General features: G+C 45.5%; 1 protein-coding gene across 4 annotated transcripts in view; it reads left to right on the top strand.

Annotated features, from left to right (window-relative positions):
* RGS12 (regulator of G protein signaling 12) overlaps nucleotides 1–24,484 on the top strand; it is a 173,154-nt gene that overhangs the window by 102,112 nt on the left and 46,558 nt on the right. For all 4 annotated transcript variants that reach the window (XM_077815887.1, XM_077815889.1, XM_077815888.1 and 1 more), the window contains one exon: nucleotides 17,981–18,150. In XM_077815887.1, coding sequence (XP_077672013.1) covers nucleotides 17,981–18,150 — 170 coding nt within the window. The remainder of the gene's footprint in view (nucleotides 1–17,980; nucleotides 18,151–24,484) is intronic.

Below are 24,484 nucleotides of genomic sequence, written 5' to 3'. Positions count from 1 at the left end.
TCAGCCTCTCCTCATAAGTCATGTGCTCCAGCCCCCTAATAATTTTTGTTGCCCTCCGCTGGACTTCTTCCAATTTTTCCACATCCTTCTTGTAGTGTGGGGCCCAAAACTGGATGCAGTACTCCAGATGAGGTCGGTCCTGGGGCCGGTTTTGTTCAATATCTTCATAAATGATCTGGAGGATGGTGTGGATTGCACTCTCAGCAAATTTGCGGATGATACTAAACTGCGAGGAGTGGTAGATACGCTGGAGGGCAGGGATAGGACACAGAGGGACCTAGACAAATTGGAGGATTGGGCCAAAAGAAATCTGATGAGGTTCAACCAGGATAAGTGCAGGGTCCTGCACTTAGGACGGAAGAACCCAATGCACAGCTACAGACTAGGGACCGAATGGCTAGGCAGCAGTTCTGCGGAAAAGGACCTAGGGGTGACAGTGGACGAGAAGCTGGATATGAGTCAGCAGTGTGCCCTTGTTGCCAAGAAGGCCAATGGCATTTTGGGATGTATAAGTAGGGGCATAGCGAGCAGATCGAGGGACGTAATCGTCCCCCTCTATTCGACATTGGTGAGGCCTCATCTGGAGTACTGTGTCCAGTTTTGGGCCCCACACTACAAGAAGAATGTGGATAAATTGGAGAGAGTCCAGCGAAGGGCAACAAAAATGATTAGGGGTCTGGAACACATGACTTATGAGGAATGGCTGAGGATTGTTTAGCCTGCAGAAGAGAAGAATGAGGGGGGATTTGATAGCTGCTTTCAACTACCTGAGAGGTGGTTCCAGAGAGGATGGTTCTGGACTATTCTCAGTGGTGGAAGAGGACAGGACAAGGAGTAATGGTCTCAAGTTGCAGTGGGGGAGGTTTAGGTTGAATATTAGGAAAAACTTTTTCACTAGGAGGGTGGTGAAACACTGGAATGCGTTGCCTAGGGAGGTGGTGGAATCTCCTTCCTTAGAAGTTTTTAAGGTCAGGCTTGACAAAGCCTTGTCTGGGATGATTTAATTGGGGATGGGTCCTGCTTTTGAGCAGGGGGTTGGACTAGATGACCTCCTGAGGTCCCTTCCAACCCTGATATTCTATGATTCTATGAGGCCTCACCAATGTCAAATAGAGGGGAACAATCACGTCCCTCGATCTGCTGGCAGTGCCCCTACTTACACATGCCAAAATGCCATTAGCCTTCCCGACAACAAGGGCAAACTGTTGACTCATATCCAGCTTCTCATCCACTGTAACCCCTAGGTCCTTTTCTGCAGAATTGCTGCCTAGCCATTTGGTCCCTAGTTTGTAGCGGTGCATGGGATTCTTCTGCCCTAAGTGCAGGACTCTGCACTTGTCCTTGTTGAACCTCATCAGATTTCTTTTGGCCCAATCCTCCAATTTGTCTAGGTCCCTCTTTATCCTATCCCTACCCTCCAGCGTATCTACCACTCCTCCCAGTTTAGTGTCATCTGCAAACTTGCTGAGGGTGCAGTCCACGCCATCCTCCAGATCATTAACGAAGATATTGAACAAAACTGTCCCCAGGACCGACGGTTGGAGCATTCCGCTTGATACCGGCTGCCAACTAGAAATGGAGCCATTGATCGCCACCCATAGAGCCCAATGATCTAGCCAGCTTTCTATCTACTTTATAGTCCATTCATCCAGCCCATACTTCTTTAACTTGCTGGCAAGAATACTGTGGGAGACCGTGTCAAAAGCTTTGCTAAAGTCAAGGAACAACACGTCCACTACTTTCCCCTCACCCACAGAGCCAGTTATCTCGTCATAGAAGGCAATTAGATTAGTCAGGCATGACTTGCCCTTCGTGAATCCATGCTGACTGTTCCTGATCACTTTCCTCTCCTCTAAGTGCTTCAGAATTGATTCCTTGAGGACCTGCTCCATGATTTTTCCAGGGACCAAGGTAAGGCTGACTGGCCTGTAGTTCCCTGGATTCTCCTCCTTCCCCTTTTTAAAGATGGACACTACATTAGCTTTTTTCCAGTCTTCCGGGACTTCCCCCGATCGCCAGGAGTTTTCAAAGATAATGGCCAATGGCTCTGCAATCACATCCGCCAACTCCTTTAGTACCCTCAGATGCAGTGCATCTGGTCCCATGGACTTGTGCTCGTCCAGCTTTTCTAAATAGTCCTGAACCACTCCTTTCTTTACAGAGGGCTGGTCACCTCCTCCCCATGCTGTGCTGCCCAGTGTAGCAGTCTGGGAGCTGACCTTATTCGTGAAGACAGAGGCAAAAAAAGCATTGAGTACATCAGCTTTTTCATCTGTCACTAGGTTGCCTCCGTCATTCAGTAAAGGGCTCACATTTTCTGCTAGCTGCAACTCCAAGTGTGATTTGGCCTTCCTGATTTCCCTCCTGCAGGCCTAAGCAATATTTTTATACTCCTCCCTGGTCATTTGTCCAGTCTTCCACTTCTTGTAAGCTTCTTTTTTGTGTATAAGATCAGCAAGGATTTCACTGTTAAGCCAAGCTGGTCGCCTGCCATATTTACTATTCTTTCTACACATCGGGATGGTTTGTTCCTGCAACCTCAGTAAGGATCTTTAAAATACAGCCAGCTCTCCTGGACTCCTTTCTCCCTTATGTTATTCTTCCAGGGGTTCCTGCCTATCAGTTCCCTGAGGGAGTCAAAGTCTGCTTTTCTGAAGTCCAGGGTCCGTATTCTGCTGCTGTCCTTTCTTCCTTGTGTCAGGATCCTGAACTCGACCATCTCATGGTCTCTGCCTCCCAGGTTCCCATCCACTTTTGCTTCCCTTACTAATTCTTCCCGGTTTGTGAGCAGCAGGTCAAGAAGAGCTCTGCCCCTTGTTGGTTCCTCCAGCACTTGCACCAGGAAATTGTCCCCTACAGTTTCCAAAAACTTCCTGGATTGTGTGTGCACCGCTGTATTGCTCTCCCATCCGATATCAGGGTGATTGAAGTCTCCCATGAGAACCAGGGCCTGCGATCTCGTAACTTCTGTTAGTTGCCAGAAGAAAGCCTCATCCACCTCATCCCCCTAGTCTGGTGGTCTATAGCAGACTCCCATACCACGACATCACCCTTGTTGCTCACATGTCTAAACTTAATCCAGAGACTCTCAGGTTTTTCTGCAGTTTCATACCGGAGCTCTGACAAGTCATACTGCCTTTTCTGCCCTGCCTGTCCTTCCTGAACAGTTTATATCCATCCATGACAGTACTCCAATCATGTGACTTATCCCACCAAGTCTCTGTTATTCCAATCACATCATAATTCCTTTACTGTGCCAGGACTTCCAGGTTTCCCAGGCTTCTTGCATTTGTGTACAGGCACTTGAGATAATTCGCCGATCGTCCCTCTTTCTCAGTATGAGGCAGGAGTCCTCCCCTGGTGCGCTCTCCTGCTTGTGCTTCCTCCCGGTATCCCACTTCCCCACTTACCTCAGGGCTTTGGTCTCCTTCCCCTGGTGAATCTAGTTTAAAGCCCTCCTCACTAGGTTAGCCAGCCTGCTTGCGAAGATGCTCTTCCCTCTCTTCGTTAGGTTGAGCCTGTCTCTGCCTAGCACTTCTCCTTCTTGGAACACCATCCCATGGTCAAAGAATCCAAAGCCTTCTCTCTGACACCACGTGCGTAGCCATTTGTTGACTTCCACAATTCGACGGTCTCTAACCGGGCCTTTTACTTCCACAGGGAGGCACCACTTGCGCCTCAAACTCCTTTATCCCTATTCCCAGAGCCATGTAGTCTGCAGTGATCCACTCAAGGTCATTCTTGGCAGTATCATTGGTGCCCACTCAGTTAAAGAATAAAAGAAAAAAAAATTTGTTTGTTGGAAGAAAATGAGGCACAAAACTACAATTGCTCCTTGACAGATGGTAGCAGTGGTCCTAGAATAGGATGAAATAAAATGCAGTGTAAAAATGTCCTGAAGCATACTGACTCATGGACAAAGAAGGCTGAGAGGAGTCAATGTGAATAGTCATTTCATAGCATATTTGAATGTCATAAGTGTGTATAGATGTCTGTGAGGGGCTGGAGGAAAATAACCGTTTTTAAGAAATTTTGGGACAAAGGCAAAGAGTAACTTTGATCACTCAAGCCTACTATTTTTTTTTTTTCAGAGAAGTGTCCCAAAGGATTCCTAGATGCAAAAAACTGTTAATCTTTGGTTTCAACCAGAAAAGCCAAAGTGAGCCAGATGCTAGCCCTTATGGAGATAAAAGCACGATGTGGGTGTCACCATTCTGGGGGCACTCAGGACTGAGAATCACCTTGTTACCCTCTGCCTCCAGCCTGAGAGAGTATTGCCTGTGTCTGGTTTGGTGTCTGCTCCCCAAGGCCACCAGTCTTTCAGGAAATCAAGCAGTCTCCTCAGGGCTATGTTAGCCCTTCCTTCACCTTGCAGGTTGACAATATATTCACCCCAGGTCATGAGGCACTTTGAATCATTCCCCTGTGATCCTCTGCCCCAAAAGAACAATGTGCCCCACTTTACTGGTTTTAAATAACATGAGATTGGTCATACTGTGTCAGACCAATGGTCCATTTAGCCCAGTTTCCCGCCTTCTGACAGTATCTGGTACCAGATGCTTCTGAGGGAATGAACAGAATAGGGCAATTTATCAAGTGATCATCCACTCCCTGTCGTCCACTCCCACCTTCTGAGAGTTGGAGGCTTAGGGCAGGGGTTCTCACAACCAGTTTTTTGATGGCCTTAGAGTGCGGCCACCAACTCTTACTGATGGTCTCACTGACACTGTTTCCTAAAATACTTAATTAACTTTAGGAAAAACAATTAAATATGCACAGATACACATGCAAATCATTGTAACGTATATTTGTAGGGTTTTTTTTGGCAGACTCAATAACAAAAATAATGCTGCCTCCCACTTGGGGAATGATATTTGTATATTTGTTAATATCACAGCACACTTAGTAGCTTCCTGGAAGGCTATGAAAAGTGATACTTGTATGTTTGTTAATCTCATTTATCACTTTTCACAGATGGCTAGTAAGTCTGCTGTGAAAAGTGGATACTTGCATGTTTGTTAATATCACTTTTCTCAGCAAGCCCCAGGACCCATTAAGCCCTGGATGGGGCGGGGGAGGCCAAAAGGGGAGGCAGCAGGGGCCAGAGTCCACGTGGGATGGATGCGGGGTGTGGGAGGCAGCGGGAGCCAGTGAGGATGGGTGATGAGTCCCACCGTTGCGTGTCCAGAGCCAGTGCCTGTTTTCTGCTGCCATGCGGCTAGGGCCATAGTTCAGTGCCCGCGGCCAGAGCCCAGAGCTGGGGCCAGGAACTGTGTGTTTGGCGCTCATTGACGTGCAGCCAGAGCTGTGGGTCAGCGCCTGGGACCAGTGCCTGCTGCCGCAGGGCCAGAGCCCGCCCGGAGCTGGGTGCCGGAACCCGGGGCTGCGTGCCTGGAGCCAGGAGTCATTGCCCACTGCTGTGTGACTGGAGCCAGCGCTTGCTGCTGCACAGCCTGGGCCAGGGGTTGGCACCCGGGGCTAGCTCCTGTCACCATGTGGCCAGAGCCCAGGAACAGAGCCATGGGTCAGTGCCTGCTGCTGTGAAGCTAGGGCAGGGGATCAGCGCTGGTGCTGTGTGGCTGGAGCCTGGGGCCAGCACCTGCCAACACATGGCTGGAACTGGGGTCCAGAGGCCAACTGAAGCTCGATGGCCGGAGCCAGGTGTCAGCACCTGTGGCTCCGTGGCCAGAGCCAGGGATTGATGCCCAAAGCCCCATGGTGGAGCCCGCTCCCGTGCAGCTGGGGCTGGAGGTCATCAGTGCCTGGGGCCAGCACCTGCCACTGCATGGCAGGAGCTTGGGACTGTAGCTAAGGGCCAGTGTTTGCTGCCACACAGCTGGAGGCCAGGGCTATGTGGCTGGAGCCAGAGGGGTCAGTACTCACTGCCCTGTGATTGGAGACCAGGGCTGCATGGCCAGGCTCCTGATGTCCCGTTGCTGGAACCTGCTGACCAAACCCTCTCCCCACAAGGTGGGTCAAGAACTCGCCTTACTCCTGCAGAGTTGTGCCTCACCTCTCTCCAGAGGCGGTGTAGGGCGGCATATCCAGGAGCAAAAAGGAGTGGGTGGGAGGGGCCGATGCTTTGCCTCTGACCTCCAACCCCACCATCGTCCACTAGGCTGTTGTGGCCACACGAAAACCCCTGGGTGGCTGCATTTGAGAAACGTTGGCTTAGGGACATCCAAAGCATGGGGTTGCATCGCTGACCATCTTGGCTAATGGCCATAGATGGATCTATCCTCCATGAACTTATCTAATTCTTTTTTTAATCCAGTTATATTTTGGCCTTTGCAACATCCCATAGTAATGAGTTCCAGAGGTCATCTATGTGTTGTGTGAAGAAGGACTTCCTTGTGTTTGTTTTAAACCTCCTGACTATTAATGTAATTGGATGACCCCTGGTTTGTGTGCTATGTAAAGGGGTAAATAATGTTTCCTTATTCACTTTCTTTACATTCATGATTTTATAGGCCTCTGTCATATCCCCCCTGAGTTGTCTCTTTTCTACGCTCAACAGTCCCAGTCTTTTTAATATCTTCTCCTATGGAAGCTCTTCCAAACCCCTAATCTTTTTTGTTGCCCTTCTCTGTACTTTTTCCAATTCTAATATATATTTTTGGGGATGGGGCAACCAGAGCTGCACACAATATTCAAGGTGTGGGCGTACCATAGATTAATATAGAGACATTATGATATTTTTCTGTATTATCTATCCCTTTTCTAATGATTCCGAATATTCTGGTACCTTTTTTGGCTACTGCACACTGAGCAGTTGTTTTCAGAGATGTAGCCACAATGACTCCAAGATCTCATGCTTGAGTGATAACAGTTAATTTAGACCCCATTATTTAGTATTATAGTTGGGATTATGTTTTTCAGTGTGCATTACTTTGCTTTTATCAACATTGAATTTCTGCTGCTATTTTCTTGCCCAGTCACACAGTTTTGTGAGATCCCTTTGTAACTCTTTGCAGACTGCTTTGGACTTAACTGTCTTGAATAATTTAGCATTGTCCTCAAACTTTGCCACCCCACTGTTTATCTCTTTTTTCAGATCATTTATGATCATGTTGAACAGTGCTGGTCCCAGTCAGATACTGGGGGATCCTGCTATTTATTGCTCTCTATTGTGAAAACTGACCATTTATTCCTACCCTTTGTCACCTATATTTTAATCAGTTACTGATCCATGAGAGGACTTTCCCTCTTATCACATGACTGTCTGCTTTGCTTAAGAGCCTTTGGTGAGGAACTTTGTCAAAGTCTTTCTGAAAATCCACATAAACAATATCCACTATCACCCTTGTTCACGTGTTTGTTGATCCCCCTCAACGAATTCTGATCGATTGGTGAGGCATGATTTCCCTTTACTAAAGCTGTGTTGAATCTTCCCCCCCAACTTATTGTGTTCATCTATGCGTCTGATAATTCTGTTCTTTACTGTAGTTTAAACCAATTTGCCTGGTACTGAAATTAGGCTTACTAGCCTGTAATTGCCAAGGTGGCCTCTGGAGCCTTTTTTAAAAATTGGTGTTACAATAGCTATCTGCCAGTGATCTGGTACAGCGATTGATTTAAGCAATAGGTTATATAACATGGTTATATAACACAGCAGTTTCATATAGAAGTTCCTTCAGAATGTTTGGGTGAATACCATCTGGTTCTGGTGACCTATTACTGTTTAATTTATCAATTTGTTCCCAGACCTCCTCAACTGACACTTCAATTTAGGATAGTTCCTCAGATGTGTCTCCTAAAAGGAATGGCTCATGTATGTGACTCTTCCCCACATCCTCTGCAGTGAAGATGGATGCAAAGAATTAATTTAGCTTCTCTGCAACAGCCATGTCTTCCTTGAGTGCTTCTTTAGCAGTTTGATTGTCCACTGGCGCACTGATTGGCAGCCTTCGTGCTTCTGATGTACTTTAAAAAATCTTATACCACCTTAAATCACCTCTCTTGTAAACCACACAGCACTTGTGAGCACTTATAATTAAACAAATGTAGGTTTATTTAAGAAATAATTATGATTTAGTTATAAACAAGAGAGTTTATAAACAAATGATTGCAATGCAAAACAAAACCATAAAATATGAACCCGGTCCTTTCTTACCTAGTAAAGTAGGTTCCCCGCCTCCCCAAAGTTCAGTCTGTTGCAGAGCTGGCTGGCTTCATAGAACCAGGAACCAATTTTTCATGAGAACTCAAGATGTCTCCTGAATGAAAGGATTCAGAGGACTTCCCCCTCCTCTCTGTTATATTGAAACGGTCTTTGGTTTCTATTCATAGACAGGGTGAAACTCCTGCCTCGTTGTAATGTTCCTTTTCTACTTTTAAGAGGTTTTGATTGTTTACAATTGTCTCTGATGGTTTTCCATGAAAGTCTTGGGATTGAGCAAGGCTAAACAACTGAGTCTTTGTATTTCAGGACAGGGTGACATCACTGAGACATATTAACCCCATGTGTTTAATTTCCCCCTGAAGTCCATAAAGCACGCTTTCAGTATAAATACATTAGTCTTTAAATTTACCTGTACATACATCTCACAATGATTATGACTTTTAACAAGTTATAAGCTTTCTGTTGACACCTTACATGTGACTCTTTATGGATAAATATCCGGTAAGACATTTGTTTGGTATAGTGAGTTTGTCATGTCTGAGGTGAGAATTGTTTGCAAAGATTAGGGGACTCTTTGCCAAGGAACCTTTGTGTCACAGTGGGGTATTTGGGGAGGGAATTTGAAGGATGAATCTGACTGAGTAATAGTGTGTGCAGAGGTGAAACTAAGCCGGTACGCCCTGGTACGGCATACCGGCAAGAGCCAGTGCGCCGTACTGGTACCAGCTTTCCCAGATGTCAATTTAAAGCCCCGGGGTAGCGGCAGCGGGGCTCCGGCGGGGATTTAAAGGGCCCCGAAGCTCCAGCCGCCGCTGCCGCTACTGCCCCAACCCTTTAAATTCCCGCTTGAGCCCTGCTGCCCGAGCCCTGGGGTAGTGGCGGCAGAGCTCCGGAGTTCCAGCCGCTGCTACCATCCCAGCCCTTTAAATCTCCACCAGAGCCCTGCTGCCGAAGCCCTGGATGAGTGGTGGTGGGGCTCCGGCAGTGATTTAAAGGGCTGGGGTGGTAGTAGCAGCTAGAGCCCCAGGGCCCTTTAAGTGCCCACCGGAGCCCTGCCACTGCTACCCCAGGGCTTGGGCAGCAGGGCTCAGGCAGGGATTTAAAGGGCTCGGGCCTCCGGCAGCTGCTACCACAGCGGAGCCCCAGGCCCTTTAAAGCTCTGCCAGAGCCCCAGAGTAGCGATGGCAGCCAGGAGCCCCCAGGGCTCCTCAGTGATTTAAAGGGCCTGGGGCTCCGCTGCGGTAGTGGCAGCTGGAGCCCTGGGCCCTTTAAATTGCCCCCGAGTCCCGGGGCTCCCAGCCGCCTCTGCAGCTGGTAGCTCAGGGGTGATTTAAAGGGCCCGGGGCTCCCAGCCTCCACTACCGCAGCTGGAGCCCCGGGCCCTTTAAATCAAGATTTAAAGGGCCTGGGGATTTAAGGCCCTGCCTCTTCTGGTTGAGGCGACACCCCCTGCTCAGGACTCCGGGGTACCAGTAAGTCCTTTAATTTACTTTCACCCCTGAGTGTGTGTAATTAGATGTGACTAGCCAAGAGGATTGTGTATACAAAGTGGAAATGGAGTCCTTGGAGGCAGTAGTTAGGTATAACAAAGAACCAGCAGCACTTGCAGGGACTGGAATAAAATGAGGAATTCTGAAGGCCCTCCCAAAACTGTTTTGAGAGGGACTGTGAGTATTGCTTTCAGAAACCATTTGGGGATAGGTAAGGGGGCAGGAATTCAGACTGAGAAGCCACAAGAGAACCAGTGGAGACCGTGTACAACAGAATGTTTATTTTCTGCACTGAGCAGACAAATCTCAGATTTTTCTGTCTAGCTGACTCTCACAGTTGCCATCTGCACAACTCCATCAGAGGTTTGTGCAAAGCAAAGTAATTTTAATTTGTAAATTCACACCTACTCTACTCTGAAATTACCTTAATCGCAGTCATTGAAACAGATCGCAGAAAGTAAAATAAATAGAGGCATTTATTAATACTTCTGGGAAAAAAATCTTGTCCCATGTTTTCAGATTAACTGAAACCATTGCAGAAATCTGTGCAGATTTTGGAAGGACACTGACTGAGCATGTGTTTGGGATTAGAAAGGAACTTTCAGGTGAATTGTTTTGGAATAGTTATTCATATTAATAGTTAAAAAATTCCCTTTCTGAAATAATCTGAATTGGTTTCATAAAATCTGTAAATATTTACAATTCTGGGACTATTTTAAGATGGTTCTTGTGGCCCAACTCCCAGCTCCTATTGGCTGGGAACTGTGGCCAATGGGAGCTGCGGGGGCGGTGCCTGCAGGTGGAGGCAGCACATGGAACTAGCAGCTGAGGGAGGGAAGTTCCTGTTACTTTTCTGGGAGCCCCCTATCCCCCGGTAAGCACTGCCCCGCACCCTAGCCCTGAGCGCCTCCCCCCCCAAAAAAAAACCTCTTGCTGCTAGGGGTAAGGGGGGCCCAAGACTGCCCCAGCAGCAGCCAGTGTGACTGGCCCAGGGGCTGCCTGAGCTGCTCAGGTGGCTCCCGAGCCAGCTGCACCAGGCTGCTGCAGAAGTCACCAAGGTCACGGAAAGTCATGGAATCCGTGACAAACATAGAGCCTTATTATTAAGACAAAAAAGTTCATATTGCCTCTACATAAATCCATGGTACGCCCACTTCTGGAATACTGTGTGCAGATCTGGTCACCCCATCTCAAAAAAGGAATTAGAAAATATTCAGAAAAGGGCAACAAAAATTATTAGGGGTATGGAACGGCTTCTGTATGAGGAGAGATGAATAAGACTGGGACTTTTCAGGTTGGAAAAGAGACGACTAAGGCGGGATATGATTGAGGTCTTTTAAACCATGACTGGTGTGGAGAAAGTAAATAAGGAAGTGTTATTTACTCCTCATAACACAAGGACTAGGGGTCACCAAATGAAATTAATAGGCAGCAGGTTTCAAACAAACAAAAGGAAGTATTTCTTCACACAACACAGAGTCAACGCTTTGCCAGAGGACATTGTGAAGGCCAAGACTATAACATGGTTCAAAAAAGAACTAGATAAATTCATGGAGGATAGGTGCATCAATGGCTATTAGCCAGGATGGGTAGGGATGGTGTCCCTAGCTTTGGTTTGCCAGAAGCTGGGAATGAGCGACAGGGAATGGACCACTCAAGGATTACCTGTTCTGTTCATTCGCTCTAGGGCACCTGGCATTGGCCACTGTCAGAAGACAGGATACTGGGCTAGATGGACCTTTGGATGGCCATTCTTATGTTCTGTTTCACGCTTCAATCAACCACCACTCAAGGCCTACCTAGAACAAAGCACTCCCTGTTCACACTTTTCAAACAAACAAACATGTAGTCAAGTAGTCCCTGCAACTAGCACCAGTCACACACTAGTCAAACAGATGGTCACAGCAGAAACACTCAGATATCTACCCCATTAACTCAAAACACAGCCCCCCCAATGCAGCACCTACCTCAAGAGCACTCTTCTCGGATAGCTTCAAGGCAAACTCCCTCTGTTTGCTTCCCCTCTGTTCATTCCTCTTTCTTGAGTGATAACTGCTAATTTAGACCACATCATTTTGTATGTAGAGTTGGGATTATGTTTTCCAATGTGCCTTACTTTGCATTTGTCAACACTGAATTTCATCTGTCATTTTGTTGCCCAGTTACTCAGTTTTGTGAGGTCCCTTAGTAACTCTTTGTAGTCTGCTTTGGCTCTATCTTGAGTAATTTAGTATCATTTGCAAACTTTGCCACCTCACACTTCACTGCCTTTTCCAGATGATTTAGGAATATGTTGAACACCACAGATTCCAGTACAGAACCTTGCGGGACCCCGCTATTTACCTCTCTCCATTTTGAAAACTGACCCTTTATGCCTACTCTTTGTTTCCTATCTTTTAACCAGTCATTGATCCATGAGAGAATCTTCCCTCTTATCCCATGACTGTCTACTTTGCTTAACAGCCTTTGGTGGTCTTGTCAGTCTTTCTGAAAGTCCACGTACACTATATCCACTGGACCACCCTTGTTAACATGCTTGTTGGCCCCCTCAAAGAATTCTAATAGATTGGTGAGGAGACATTTCCCTTTGCAAATGGCGTGTTGACTCTTCCCAAACATACCGTGTTCATCTATATGTCTTACAATTCTGTTCTTTAGTTCTGTTCATCCAGTATGTCTGGTCCTGAAGTTAGGCTAACTGACCTGTAATTGCTAGGATTGCCTCTGGAGTTTTTTTTTAAAAAAAATGGCATTACATTAGCTACTCTCCAGTCATCTGTTACAGAGATTGATTTAAGTGATAGGTTATATACCAATTAGTTGTTCTGCAATGTCATATTTGAGTTCCTTCAGAACTCTTGAATGAATATTGTGACGGGATCCCTGGGGCACAGCCTGGGACCGTGGAACTGCTGTGCCCCCTTAACTCTCCAACCTGGACTGTCTCTCACATTGCTTTGCTGGTGACAAGCAGCAAGCTGTTGTCACTCAGCACAACCGAATGTGGAGTCCCACACCGAGCTAGATTGCATGAATGCTCCCAGAGCCACTCATGAATCACACAGAGAAGGGCACCAGCCAAATCCCCCCCTGCTCCTAGCCTTGTACCTCAGGAATATACCGTCTTGGACTGCTCTAGATGAGCAGTGCAAATTTATTAATTGGTTCACCACTTCATCAATGGAAAGTAGATTCTCTGAGCAGATTTACCAAACACTTCAGGCAAACTCACTGGTAAAGATAAACAGTTAAACAAGTTTATTGATTACAAAAGATAGATTTTAAGTGATTATAAGTGATGGGCAAAAAGTCAGAGTTAGTTACCAAAAGAAAATAAAATGTAAGCATGCAGTCTAAACTCTCAACCCTATTAGACTGGGTAACATCTAGATTAAGAATTTTTTCTCTTCCCACTGGATATTACAGTCCTTTATATATAGGTTTGATCCTTAAACCTGGGCCAGTCTCCTCTGTTGGAGTTTTCAGTCTTCTGAGTGTCCTTGTTGCTTGCAGCATAGGTGGGGCAGGAGAAAGGCAAAGCAGTGGGCCTCTGTGTTCTGTTTTATACCCTTAGTCCATGTGCTTGGAGAATGAAAATCTAGACATGTTTGTTGGGCATTGCTGGGTCACCAGACAAGGTTGAGCAATTCCCCTGGTGTGGCCTTGTGCAGGTGAGTCATTGAATTGTAACTCCTTTGCTGGACAGCAGCTGTTGATGGTTGTTTAGCACCCACCCGGGGGCGTTGGTTACCTCTTCCCTTGTCATTGTCTCTGGAGAGCTAGTATCTTGGCACTTCCCATAGCATATTTTAGTGAAAACCACACAATTCTTATAATTTCATATGCATTGATGATATACATATTTAGCTAGAACAATAGCTTTCAGCAGGTCATAACCTTTCCCCTGATACCTTATATGGCATTCTTTATATGCAATATCACAGTTATATAGAAATGAGGAATTTGGGGGTTACAGGGTGCTCCCCTGAGGAATAGAATGTCACAAATACCATCTGGTCCTCTTGACTTATTACTATTTAATTTATCAGTTTGTTCTGAAGCCTCCTCTACTGACACCTCAATCTGGGACAGTTCCTTAGATTTGTGTCCTAAAAAGAAAGGCTCAGGCGTGGGAATCTCCACCACATCCTCTGTAGTGAAGACGGATGCAAATAACTCATTTAGCTTCTCCTCAATGGCCATATTTTCCTTGAGTGCTCCTTTAGCACCTCAGTTGTTTGGTGGTGCCACTGACTGTTGGACAGGTTTCATGCTTCTAATGTACTTTTTAAAAAGTTGGTTAGTTTATGTGTCTTTTGCTAGTTGTTCTTCAAGTTCTTTCTTGGAGTGCCTTATTATATACTCCTGTGGGGAATTCTGCACCAAAAAATTAAAAATTCTGTGCGCAATATTTTAAAATTCTCCAAAATTCTGCATATTTTATTTGTCAAAATAGCACAATATAATCACTCCAGTTTAAATTATTTTGATAATTTATTGCAAAATACTTGTCAACAAGTATGTCAATACAGACAACAGCAAAAAAGATTCCCCTAGGAGTAGAGAGTTAAAGAAACCCTTACAACAACCCAGTTCCAGTTGCAGGGTGTTGGAGGGAGCTGTGTGTGGCCCCCAGAGCCCAGACACCTGAACTCCCATCCCTCCAGAGCCAAGCCATGGGGCACTTCCTACCCTCCTGCAGACCCTAGCCATGGGACACCCCCCAGACACCAGCACACCCCTGCCCCGCAGAGCCAAGCCATGGGGCAGACACCAGCCCACCCTTCCCACAGCCTCCAGACACCAGCTCCCCCCAACACAGCCCAGACACCAGCATCCCTAGAGCCTTTACTCTCCCCAACTTCTTTACTGTTCCACCGGGGGACATGGTGTGGTGTGGCCCTGCCCTTCCTCACCCTGTGCCAGAGCTGGCTGGATCTCCCAGGCCCTCTCTCATCTGGGGAAGAATGAGGATCAAAGAGTGTGTAGCCTCCAGCCTATCTAGGCTGGGCACTCCATTCACTGCGAGCTGGGCTCTGCAGAGTTCAGCGGCCCCTAGTGGTGGCCGGAAATTCTGCGGGGAAAACAGGGAATTCTGCAAAATTCTGTATTCCGCAATGGCGCAGAATTGCCCCAGGAGTAATATACTTTTACCCTTGACTTATCAAAGTTTATGCTCCTTTTTCTTTTCATCACTGGGATTTGACTACAGATTTTCAAAGGATGTGGTTTTGCCTCTGCCTCTTTTACTCTGCTGTTTAGCTATGGTGGCATTTTTTGGTCCTTCTAGGGGTTTTTTTATTTGGGGTATACATTTATTGTGAACCTCTGTTTTGGTGTTTTTAAATAGTCCCCGTGCAGCCATTTGACCTTTCAGCTGTTCCTTTTAATTTCCATTTAACTACCTTCTTCATTTTGTTTAGTTCCCCTTTTTGATATTAAATGCTACTGTGTTTGGTTTCTTTGGCATTTTCCCCCCTTCAGTGATGTTAAATTTAATTACATTATGGTTGCTCTTCCTGAGCAGTTCAGCTGTATTCACCTCTTGGACTAGATCCTGTGCTCCACTTAGGACTAAATCAAGAATTGCCTCTCCAGGATAAGATGCTCCAAGAAGCAGTCGTTTATGGTGTCTAGAAGTTTTATCTCTACGTCCTGAGGTGATATTACCCAGTCAACATGATGATAGTTGAAATTCCCTTTTATTATTGCATTTTCTGTTATTCTTTTAAATCTCCCTGAGCATTTCACAGTCACTGTCGCCATCTTGGTCAGTGGTTGGTAGTATGTTCCTACTACTGTTCTCTTATTGTTCAAGCATAGAATTTCTATCCATAGTGATTATTTGGTACAGTTTGATTCATTTAAGATTTTTATTGTATTTGACTCTATGCTTTCTTTCACATACACCAGCATGACCTACTCTGTCATTCTTGTATGTTTTGTACCCTGGTATTACTGTATCCCGTTGATTATCCTCATTTCACCAAGTTCCTGTGATGCCTCTTACATCATTATCCTCATTTACTACTAGGCACTCTAATTTGCCCATTTTAGCAGTTGTATATAAGCACTTGTACAGTTTGTCAATATTCAGTTGCTTGCCTTCAAGTGTTATATTTAAATGGGACTCTCATGTTTGATTTTTTCCTCACTATCTACTATTTGTACTTTACCAACTTCTTTCCTATTATCTTTACGAGGATATAGACTTCCCCTTTAATAAATGTATCCATAAGGGAAGTCTCTGCCTGTACCATATGGTCCTCTGTGCCTGTTGGCTTTCACCCAGCCCTTAGTTTAAAAAATCCTCTTTAATTTAACCATTTAACCTTTTTAATTTTACATGCCAGCAGACTGGTTCCATTTTGGTTTAGGTGGAGCCCGTCCTTTCTGCATAGGCTCCTCCTTTCCCAAAAGGTTCCCAGTTTGTAATAAACCTTTAAATCCTCCTCTCTTCACCATTGTCTCATCCACACATTGAGACCTTAGAGTTCTGCCTGTCTTTCTGGCCCTGCTCATGGAACTGGAAGCATTTCACAGAATGTTACCAGGGAGGTCCTGGACTTTAATCTCTTACCTACCAACCAAAATTTGACCTCCAGGACATCTTTTCTACTTTTCCCTATATCACTGGTACCTCCAGGTCCTCTGCAGCATTGCTCTGGGAGGGAGGGGAGAAGATCGGGAACGCGGCGTGCTCAGGGGAGGAAGCGGGGAAGAGGTGGGGCCAGGGTGGGGATTTGGGGAAGGAGTCCAATAGGGGCAAGGAGGGGGTGGAGTTGGGGCGGGGACTTTGGGAAAGGGGTTGGAATGGGGGCAGGGCAGGGGTGGAGTTGGGGTGGGATAGGGAGGGGGTCTAGCACACACCGGCGCCAGGAGAAGTTGGTGCCTATGTCTCTGGGGGACATGAGTAATTTGCACCACATGCACACCTAGAGCTCCTGCATATGAGGCAGGTAATCATACGTGCTACATGCAGTGCAATAAATTTGACATCGCCCACTGTGCTGCTAGACTTCTGCCTGCAATATTTTTACTCTTGCAGGGGTTGTGTTGTTTTATTGTTTTTGTTTGGAGGTGGGTGTAATTGGCCTAAGTTTGTTTGTTAGGTATGTTTGTTAGGTGTATTGGGGTTATTGTTGTTCTTCACCTACAATTTCATCCTTGCAATGAACAACAGCTATCATCCTCTCTTAGCCTTTTTAGTTGCAGCCAGCCTTTTTGGTGTTCTTAAATCACAGCAACATCATATTACAGCTTTTAACATAGTTTATATATATCTGTGGGGTAATGAGAATATTTTATCAACATTGTTTTGTGGTATGTAGTTGGACTAGTGGTTTCTTATTTTAAATGTTTTTGTTTTTTCCTAAGTTCAGATAGAAAATATTTTTAGCTGCACTTCTTACTTTTGTTTTTCCAAAGAGGGTGAAACATTCTATTTAGAAACACTGGAATGGTGTAGTAAACTAGGTTACTGCCGCCTTATTAGCCTTCCAGAGAATTTTTTAGGGGCAGTATCACTTTAAGAAGAATGCAGCATCCCCTAAGAAGGGGAGGCTGAACATTAGCAGGCTCTAAGAAGATCCTTACCATGGGTTGTTTGCCCCACATGGATTTGGAGGTCACTAGGGCCCCAAGGTTTCTTGCAGTCCTTTTGCTGCTGTACGTAGAGCAGGGAAGAGTCCCTGCCAGTGTCAGAACGCTCACTGACCAAGTTTGGAGTGTGTACTGCAAAGCTCTGGCTGTCCAAGGATGAGAAGGTACCTCTGGGGCCAATTTATTACCTACTCCCTTCCTCAGTTGCATCCTTTCCCTCATTTTCCATATTCAGTAGTCAATATCACACACAAATCCCATCCACACAAATCAACTCATAGAGTTTGGAACTGCACATAAGGCTTTGTTGCCTGGTGTTACTGACACTTCCTGATGAATTATGGATTCCTGTTAAAGGACCATTCCTATTGGGAAATTCTGTGGAGAACTGAAGTCCCCCTGGTGATCGTGAAACGGTGGGGTACTCCTAGGGCATATGTGCCCAAAGTGCTGGTTCAGAGTGGTGGGGATTGGAGACTGTCTCCCCTCATCCTGGCTCCTTCGTGCTCTTAGCAGTAGTTGCTCCAAAGAAGTGCATTATTGCCCTTACAATAGTTAATTACCTTTGTAATCGGATAGGAGAGAATTTTGAGAGAAGGTTATTTTTCAGTGCAGTTGGTCCTAAAAGAGTGAAGAGTGTTTTGTGAAGTCTGTGGTATTGTGAACATCAATAGGTGTCATGAAAAGCCCACTAAAACGTTACAAAGGAAAGGAGAATAGAAAAAAAATAATTCTACTGGCAGGTGTCTTTGTGCTTTTTCAACAGAGCTAAACAGTAGTGATTTAAAAGACTGTATCAGTGATAATAGCCTGAGTAGCAATGCTAGTCTTCCTAGTGTACAGAGCTGTCGACGACTCCGAGAAAGAAGAGTTGCAAGCTGGGCCGTTTCATTTGAACGTCTTCTGCAGGATCCTGTTGGAGTTAGATTTTTCTCAGTAAGTAGTGAGGGGCAAGAAGGGGGCTTCCAAAACATCTAATATCTCTGCAAAGATTTTTTCCTGTGATTGTTTTCTGTTTTTCTTGGCACTGTCCTTAGATTTTAGAGTCAAGAGATTATTGTAACTCAAAAGGATTGACACTTCAAGCATATTTATTAGAAAAAACTAACTGTCTTTTCAGCTGGACCAAGTTTAAAGAAAACCTGCAGGTTCCTACATACTGTAGTACAGTGGATGTCCAATACTCTTTTAGCTGATGGCAATGAAAATTTTTCCCTTATCCTTTGTGACTGAATATTTAGTAAGGCTTCCATATCTCCTATGTCAGTGGCATTCAACTGGATTTGCAACCATAGGCAAGATAATATTTTTACAGTTGTAAATGTCTTTCTAAATAATTTTTAAAGAATTGATAGACTAGTCAGCTATTTGCATGATCAAAACTTTGTTTTGTCCACATGGAAGTTTCTTTCAATTGATGTGCAAGTCTGTCCAGTTATACTGGACAGGTGCATTTCCCAAGTGTGAATTAAACCTCGCAGCACCTTTGTGAGGGAATAAGTAATGTTATCCCCATTTTAAAAATAAGGAAATTGTGAGGCACTTACAGGTTATTTGACTTGGCCACAGTCACACAAAGTCTGTTGCAGAACACAGATCTGAGTCAAGAAAATGAGTTAATGTTGTCAAAACTATTTTCACAAGCAAACTAAATAAAAATGTAAGGGGGTATGTGTTAAATTCTGCAGAAAGCCTTCGCACCCAAAACAGTCCTTTCTGTTCCTTAGGCTTTTAATTATCCTAGCAACAACTAGGATCTCTGGAAAAGATTTGTTGAAATGGTGGACATTTTTGCCAGTGTTGATGGAAATTTCTTTAACGCATTTTTGCAACATTTAGAGAGGATCACTCATAATTTTATACAATTTGCTTAACCTAAATGAAGTAACTGTACTACGAAAATGTTTGCAAAACAACATCAGAAGATAGCCAGACAAAAAAAGCAGAATCTACAGGGTCTCTTTATAATTGCATCAGCAAATAAAGGAGAGATCTGAATCTATGTATGGACTTAATGATGCACTCTCATGAGAAAGAGAGAAGTCATTGCAGAGATGTGCTGAGCCTTTAATGGCAAAATGCACACCTTCTGTCTCCCTAGCATCCCATTACAAAATAATATGTCCAGTTATTTTAAAATAAGAAAGTACAGTGTGCTAATCCTCCAGGGCCTGAGTTTGAAGAGCACAGTTTTACACACACCTGACTTGCAGAGTCCTTGATGCATGCACACAAGCTGCAGTTCTTCTCCAAGGAGTGTCCTGTGGGTGCTCCACTTCCTGTTGATGCATCTCTGCATCTTTAGAGAATTTCAGCAGCAGCGTTCATCCGGGTCGCGCACGCGATGTCACTGTCTTGCGCTGTTTTCAGCGCCTATCTTGTTCCGCGACCTGATCTCTCTCAGTTCCTTCTCAACCGTCCTTGGCCTGAGACAGAGCTCTCAACAGTGTGATAGCTGATATCTTTATTTACTGTGTAGAATAGTTAGAGTAGTTGTTTGTTTACTAGTTATTTACCTACCCTTTTTCTTCCTCCTTTATTTTTATCAATTTTTTAAAAATTTATTTCCTACCCTTACCATAATTCAAGCCATGTCCGATTCACCGGGTTTCAAGCTCTTCCTTTCCTGCCAGGAAGCTATCAGGGTATTGGATGGTAACTCTCAATGTGTCCGATGCTTAGGTGAGACACACATCCCACAAAAGTGTTTTCACTGCCACAACTTAAAGGCTCACACCGGGAAGAACAGAAACCTGCATCTAAAACTTATCCTTATGGAAAAGTCTCTGTGCCTGACATCTCATTCCAGCCAGCAGACACCCTACTAAAAAGTAACAGGGAAAAGAACAGCATTTTCTCCTTCAAAAGCGCCCCCGAAAAAGAAGTAGTCTGCAGCTCATTCGATATCCTTGGTATGGACCACACTGTGGCTGAGTATGTATGAGGCATGAGGATCCTCCAGCGCCGCCCACACCATACCTTCTGCTGAACCCAAGTGGGCAGACTCTGAGTCAAGAGGCAAACAAAAGCCCATCTCCTCTGTTGTGGTACCAGTGGAACCGCTGAAAGATGTGGACCGAGACTCCCCTTGTGGCATATAGTGCCACCACCTGACAACACAGAGCACCTAGGCATTGGCACTGACATCCACAGCTTCAATGATGCCATTGGCATCGACTACTTCTGTGCCAAAACCATTAGCATCACACCATTTCCTGCAACATAAGGACTTATTGGTATCATCGATGCCTGAATACCCGCTCTTCAGCACTGATGTATTTCCTGGTATACATGGTACCAGGCCAACCTGATTAACTGCTGGCCCTTCCATTTTCCATTGAGGAAGAGGATAATGAGAAGGAGGGTGTTTTCTTATTGCACCACTCCTCTCCTGTCCAACCTACTCCTGCTAGGACTACCTGTACGGCTCAGACCTCATCCGGTCCTAACACCCAGAACTGGCATGGCCTGCCTCCACGTATGCCATTCCTCACAGAGTGGCCTTATTGTGACACCAGGGCTGCAATATACCAAGCCCCCGAGTCTGCACAGCGAAAGGCTTCAGTCTCTCCCATCACCTTCTGTGGCTGCACTATCAGAGCCCATTGAGGAGAGCTTTGAGGAACAAGAGGAAGCCCTGGAACAGTACACGACACCACCTGTCAATATTTCCTCCTCTTCCACAGATGAGGCCATAATGCCTTCACCACCCACAGCCGGGGACAATTTCAAACACTTTCAAGAACGCTTCAGGAGAGTTGCAGACTGCCAGGAGGTCGCGCTAGAGAATGTCCCAGAGTCCCACATTCTGCAGAGTTAATTGGCTTCAAAAATAGTGCTTCCAATAAATGATGCATTCATGAAACCAGCCAAAACCATATGGCAGACTCCAGGAACAATAACATCCACCTGCAAGAGAGCTAATGCAAAGTATTATGTTCCTTCAAAGGGGATACACTTATTATTTTCCCAGGCAGCACTGAACTCTCTAGTCGTCAACCAGCACGATAGACAACATTGATATAGATCCACCTCCAAGGAGTGGAGATGACTATAACTTTTTGGTCAGACGGCCTACCCTTCAGCAACCGTGCAGTTACGAATTGCCAGTTACTCAGCATTGATGGCAAAGTACAACCACGTAAACTACTCCAAACTTGCAGAATTTATTAATGATATTCCAGAAGAGAAAAGGGATGAATTCAAATCCATCTTAACTGAGGGTGAGCTTCTGGCCAAAACCACCCTACAGGCTTCCCTAGATGTGGCAGCCCTGGCAGCATGATCACGGCTACTGCCATTGTTATGCACCAAGTGTCGTGGCTTCACGTGTCCGGTTTCCCCAGGGAAGTCCAGTCTGCAATGGAGGACCTCCTCTTTGATGGCCAGAAACTGTTTGCCTCAAAGACAGACCAAGCCCTCCACACCCTGAAGGACTCTTGGGCAACTCTCCGCACCTTGGGGACGTATACACCTGCAACCAAAAGAAAACAGGGTAGATATTCTCCCTACCAGCACACACGGTCGCCCCATATGCTCAACAACAGAAACACTACAAGACAAAGTGACAGGCTATGAAGGCAGAGACCTTCGAGTAGTCAACCACCTCCGCCTCAAGCATCTGCGTCTCAGCTATCCTCTGCTAAACAACAATTTTGCGGATTTGGTCGAGGGTTCGAGCAACCTCCCCACCCATCAGTGCTGAAGCGTGTCCATCCTCTGTTTTTGGCCACCCTTTGACCCCTTTCTATTCAGCGCGGATTTCCATCACCACAGACAAATGGGTCCTTGAAATAATCCATACAGGCTACGCAATACCATTCATCTCCATCCCCCCAACCCACTCTCCCTCCCCATCCTTCTTCACAGACCTTTTTCATGAACAACTTCTATGGCAGAAAGTAAACCATCTGTTACATATGTGTGCTGTATAACCAATACCAGCTCAACACAGAGGGAAGGGCTTTTATTCCCACTACTTCTTAACCCAGAAGGAGAATGGAGGATGGAGGCCTATTCTAGACCTCAGAAATCTCAACAGATTCATAAGGATCCAACGGTTCCAGATGGTCCCACTAACACTGAAAGGGGGACTGGTTTTTAGCTCTCGACCTCCAAGATGCTTATTTCCACATAACCATACACCCTGCTCACAGGATGTTTCTCAGATTTACTCTGGGAACAGAACATTACCAATTCAAAGTTCTGCCTTTCAGTTCCTTGCCAGCACCATGAGTGTTCTCCAAAATTCTTGCAGTGGTGGCAGTGAATCTCCGCAAACAAGGTGTAATAATATTCACCATCTGGAAGATTGTCTATTAAAAGCTCCCACTCAGGCAGATGCCCTCGACATTACACACAGGACACTCAACCTCTTCCTGAGACTGGGTTTACAAAAAAACATACAAAAATCAACTCTAAATCCCATACAGAAGTTAGACTTCATTGGGGCCCATCTCGACTCTCTAGAAGCCAGAGCATCATTACCAATGAACAGGTTCACCACTCTATCCAACCTCATCTCATCATCATTGAACAGTCCTCACATATCAGCACGAACCTGCCTCCAACTATTAGGACATATGGTGGCAACCACATTCCTGGTATGATATGCACATCTTCACATGTGTTGTCTTCGGGGCTGGCTAAGAATCATCTACATACCACACAAACACAGCCTAAACAGACGCCTTGCAATGCCAAAGACTCTCTACACTGGTGGATGCAATCCAACAATGTGTGCATGGAAGTCCCTTGCCCTCAGACTCCACCTTCAATAATAATCACAACCGATGCCTCCTTGGTAGGCTGGGGAGCCCATCTACAACACCACAGGATTTGGGACAGGTGGTCGCTTTGTAAGACACTCTTACATATAAACCTCTTAGAACTGCTTGCAGTTCACAACACGTGCTTGCACTTCCTGCCACTGATCAGGAAGGAGAATATACAGGTAATGACAGACAACATTGCCTGCATGTTTTATATAAATCAACAGGGAGGGGCACAGTTCACACACCCTGCTGGGGACACAGTTCACATCCCCTATGCACCGAAGCTATGGAACTGGTGTGTCTGGCACAATGTCAACATCTAAGCCTTGTACCTCCCAAGTCATCAAAATACTACAAGGGATACATTGAGCAGAGAATTTTCCCAGGATCGTGAATGGGAACTAAATAACACAGTCCTACAAAACATATTCAGACACTGCGGTCACCCATCCGTTGCAACATCCTAGAACAACAAATGCCCACAATTCTGCTCAAGAGCAGGTATGGGGCTGCAGTCCCTGTGGGATGCCTTCCTCTTCAAATGTGATGCATACATGTTATATGCATTCCCTCTGATCCCCCTGTTATCAAGGGTGATACACAAAATATGTACCAACAAGGTCAAAGTCATATTGATAATCCCAGCGTGGCCCAGACAGACTTGGTACTTGTACCTATTGCAGACGGGGGTATGCTCACCATTCACTCTTCCACCTCTGCGAGAAATTCTATCACAGGTTGCTGGATGGGTTCACCACCCGAAGCTGGAGAGACTTCACTTGAAAGCATGGCTTCTACATTGCTCTATCATGACAAACTAGCCTGTTTGGACCGGGTTAAAGACATATTGCTAAACAGTAGAAGGACAACCACGTGTGATACTTACTTTCACAAATGGAAGAGGTTCCACATGTGGTGCCAGAACAAACATATTAGTGCCATTTCCATACCCCTACCCTGGATATTGGACTATATTTTGAGACTAAAGACATCTGGAGGCTCTCCATTAGCTCAGTCAAGGTACATCTCGCGGCTATTACCGTTTTTCACTACAATATTAATGGGACATTGAGATTTGCCCATCCGATCACCAAACATTTTCTTACGGGTATCAAGAATGTTTATCCTGAAGTGTGTGTACCTACTCCACCCTGGGATTTGAACTTCAGTGTTATGCTGCCTCACTGGACCCCCATTCGAACCCGTAGCAACATGCTCTCTGATACATCTATCGATGAAAGTGGTGTTCTTAGTGGCTAAAACATCAACCCGCTGAGTGGGTGAGTTAGGGACCTTCCTGGCACACTCACCTTACACCATCTTTTTCAAGGACAAGGTCGCACCCAAAATTTCTACCTAAAGAATCTTCCTCCTTCAATGTAACTCAACCAATCCATCTTTCCCCATTCTTCCCTAAACCTGACAGGAACATGCGGGAGTCAGTATTACATACCCTAGACATCAGGTGTGTGCTACTGTTCTACCTTGACAAAAGT

Source organism: Eretmochelys imbricata, chromosome 4 (genome assembly GCF_965152235.1).
Source record: "Eretmochelys imbricata isolate rEreImb1 chromosome 4, rEreImb1.hap1, whole genome shotgun sequence".
Classification (NCBI taxonomy): Eukaryota; Metazoa; Chordata; order Testudines; family Cheloniidae; genus Eretmochelys; species Eretmochelys imbricata.
The sequence above is the reverse complement of the archived record's forward strand: the minus strand, read 5'-3'. Positions and strand labels throughout refer to the sequence as shown.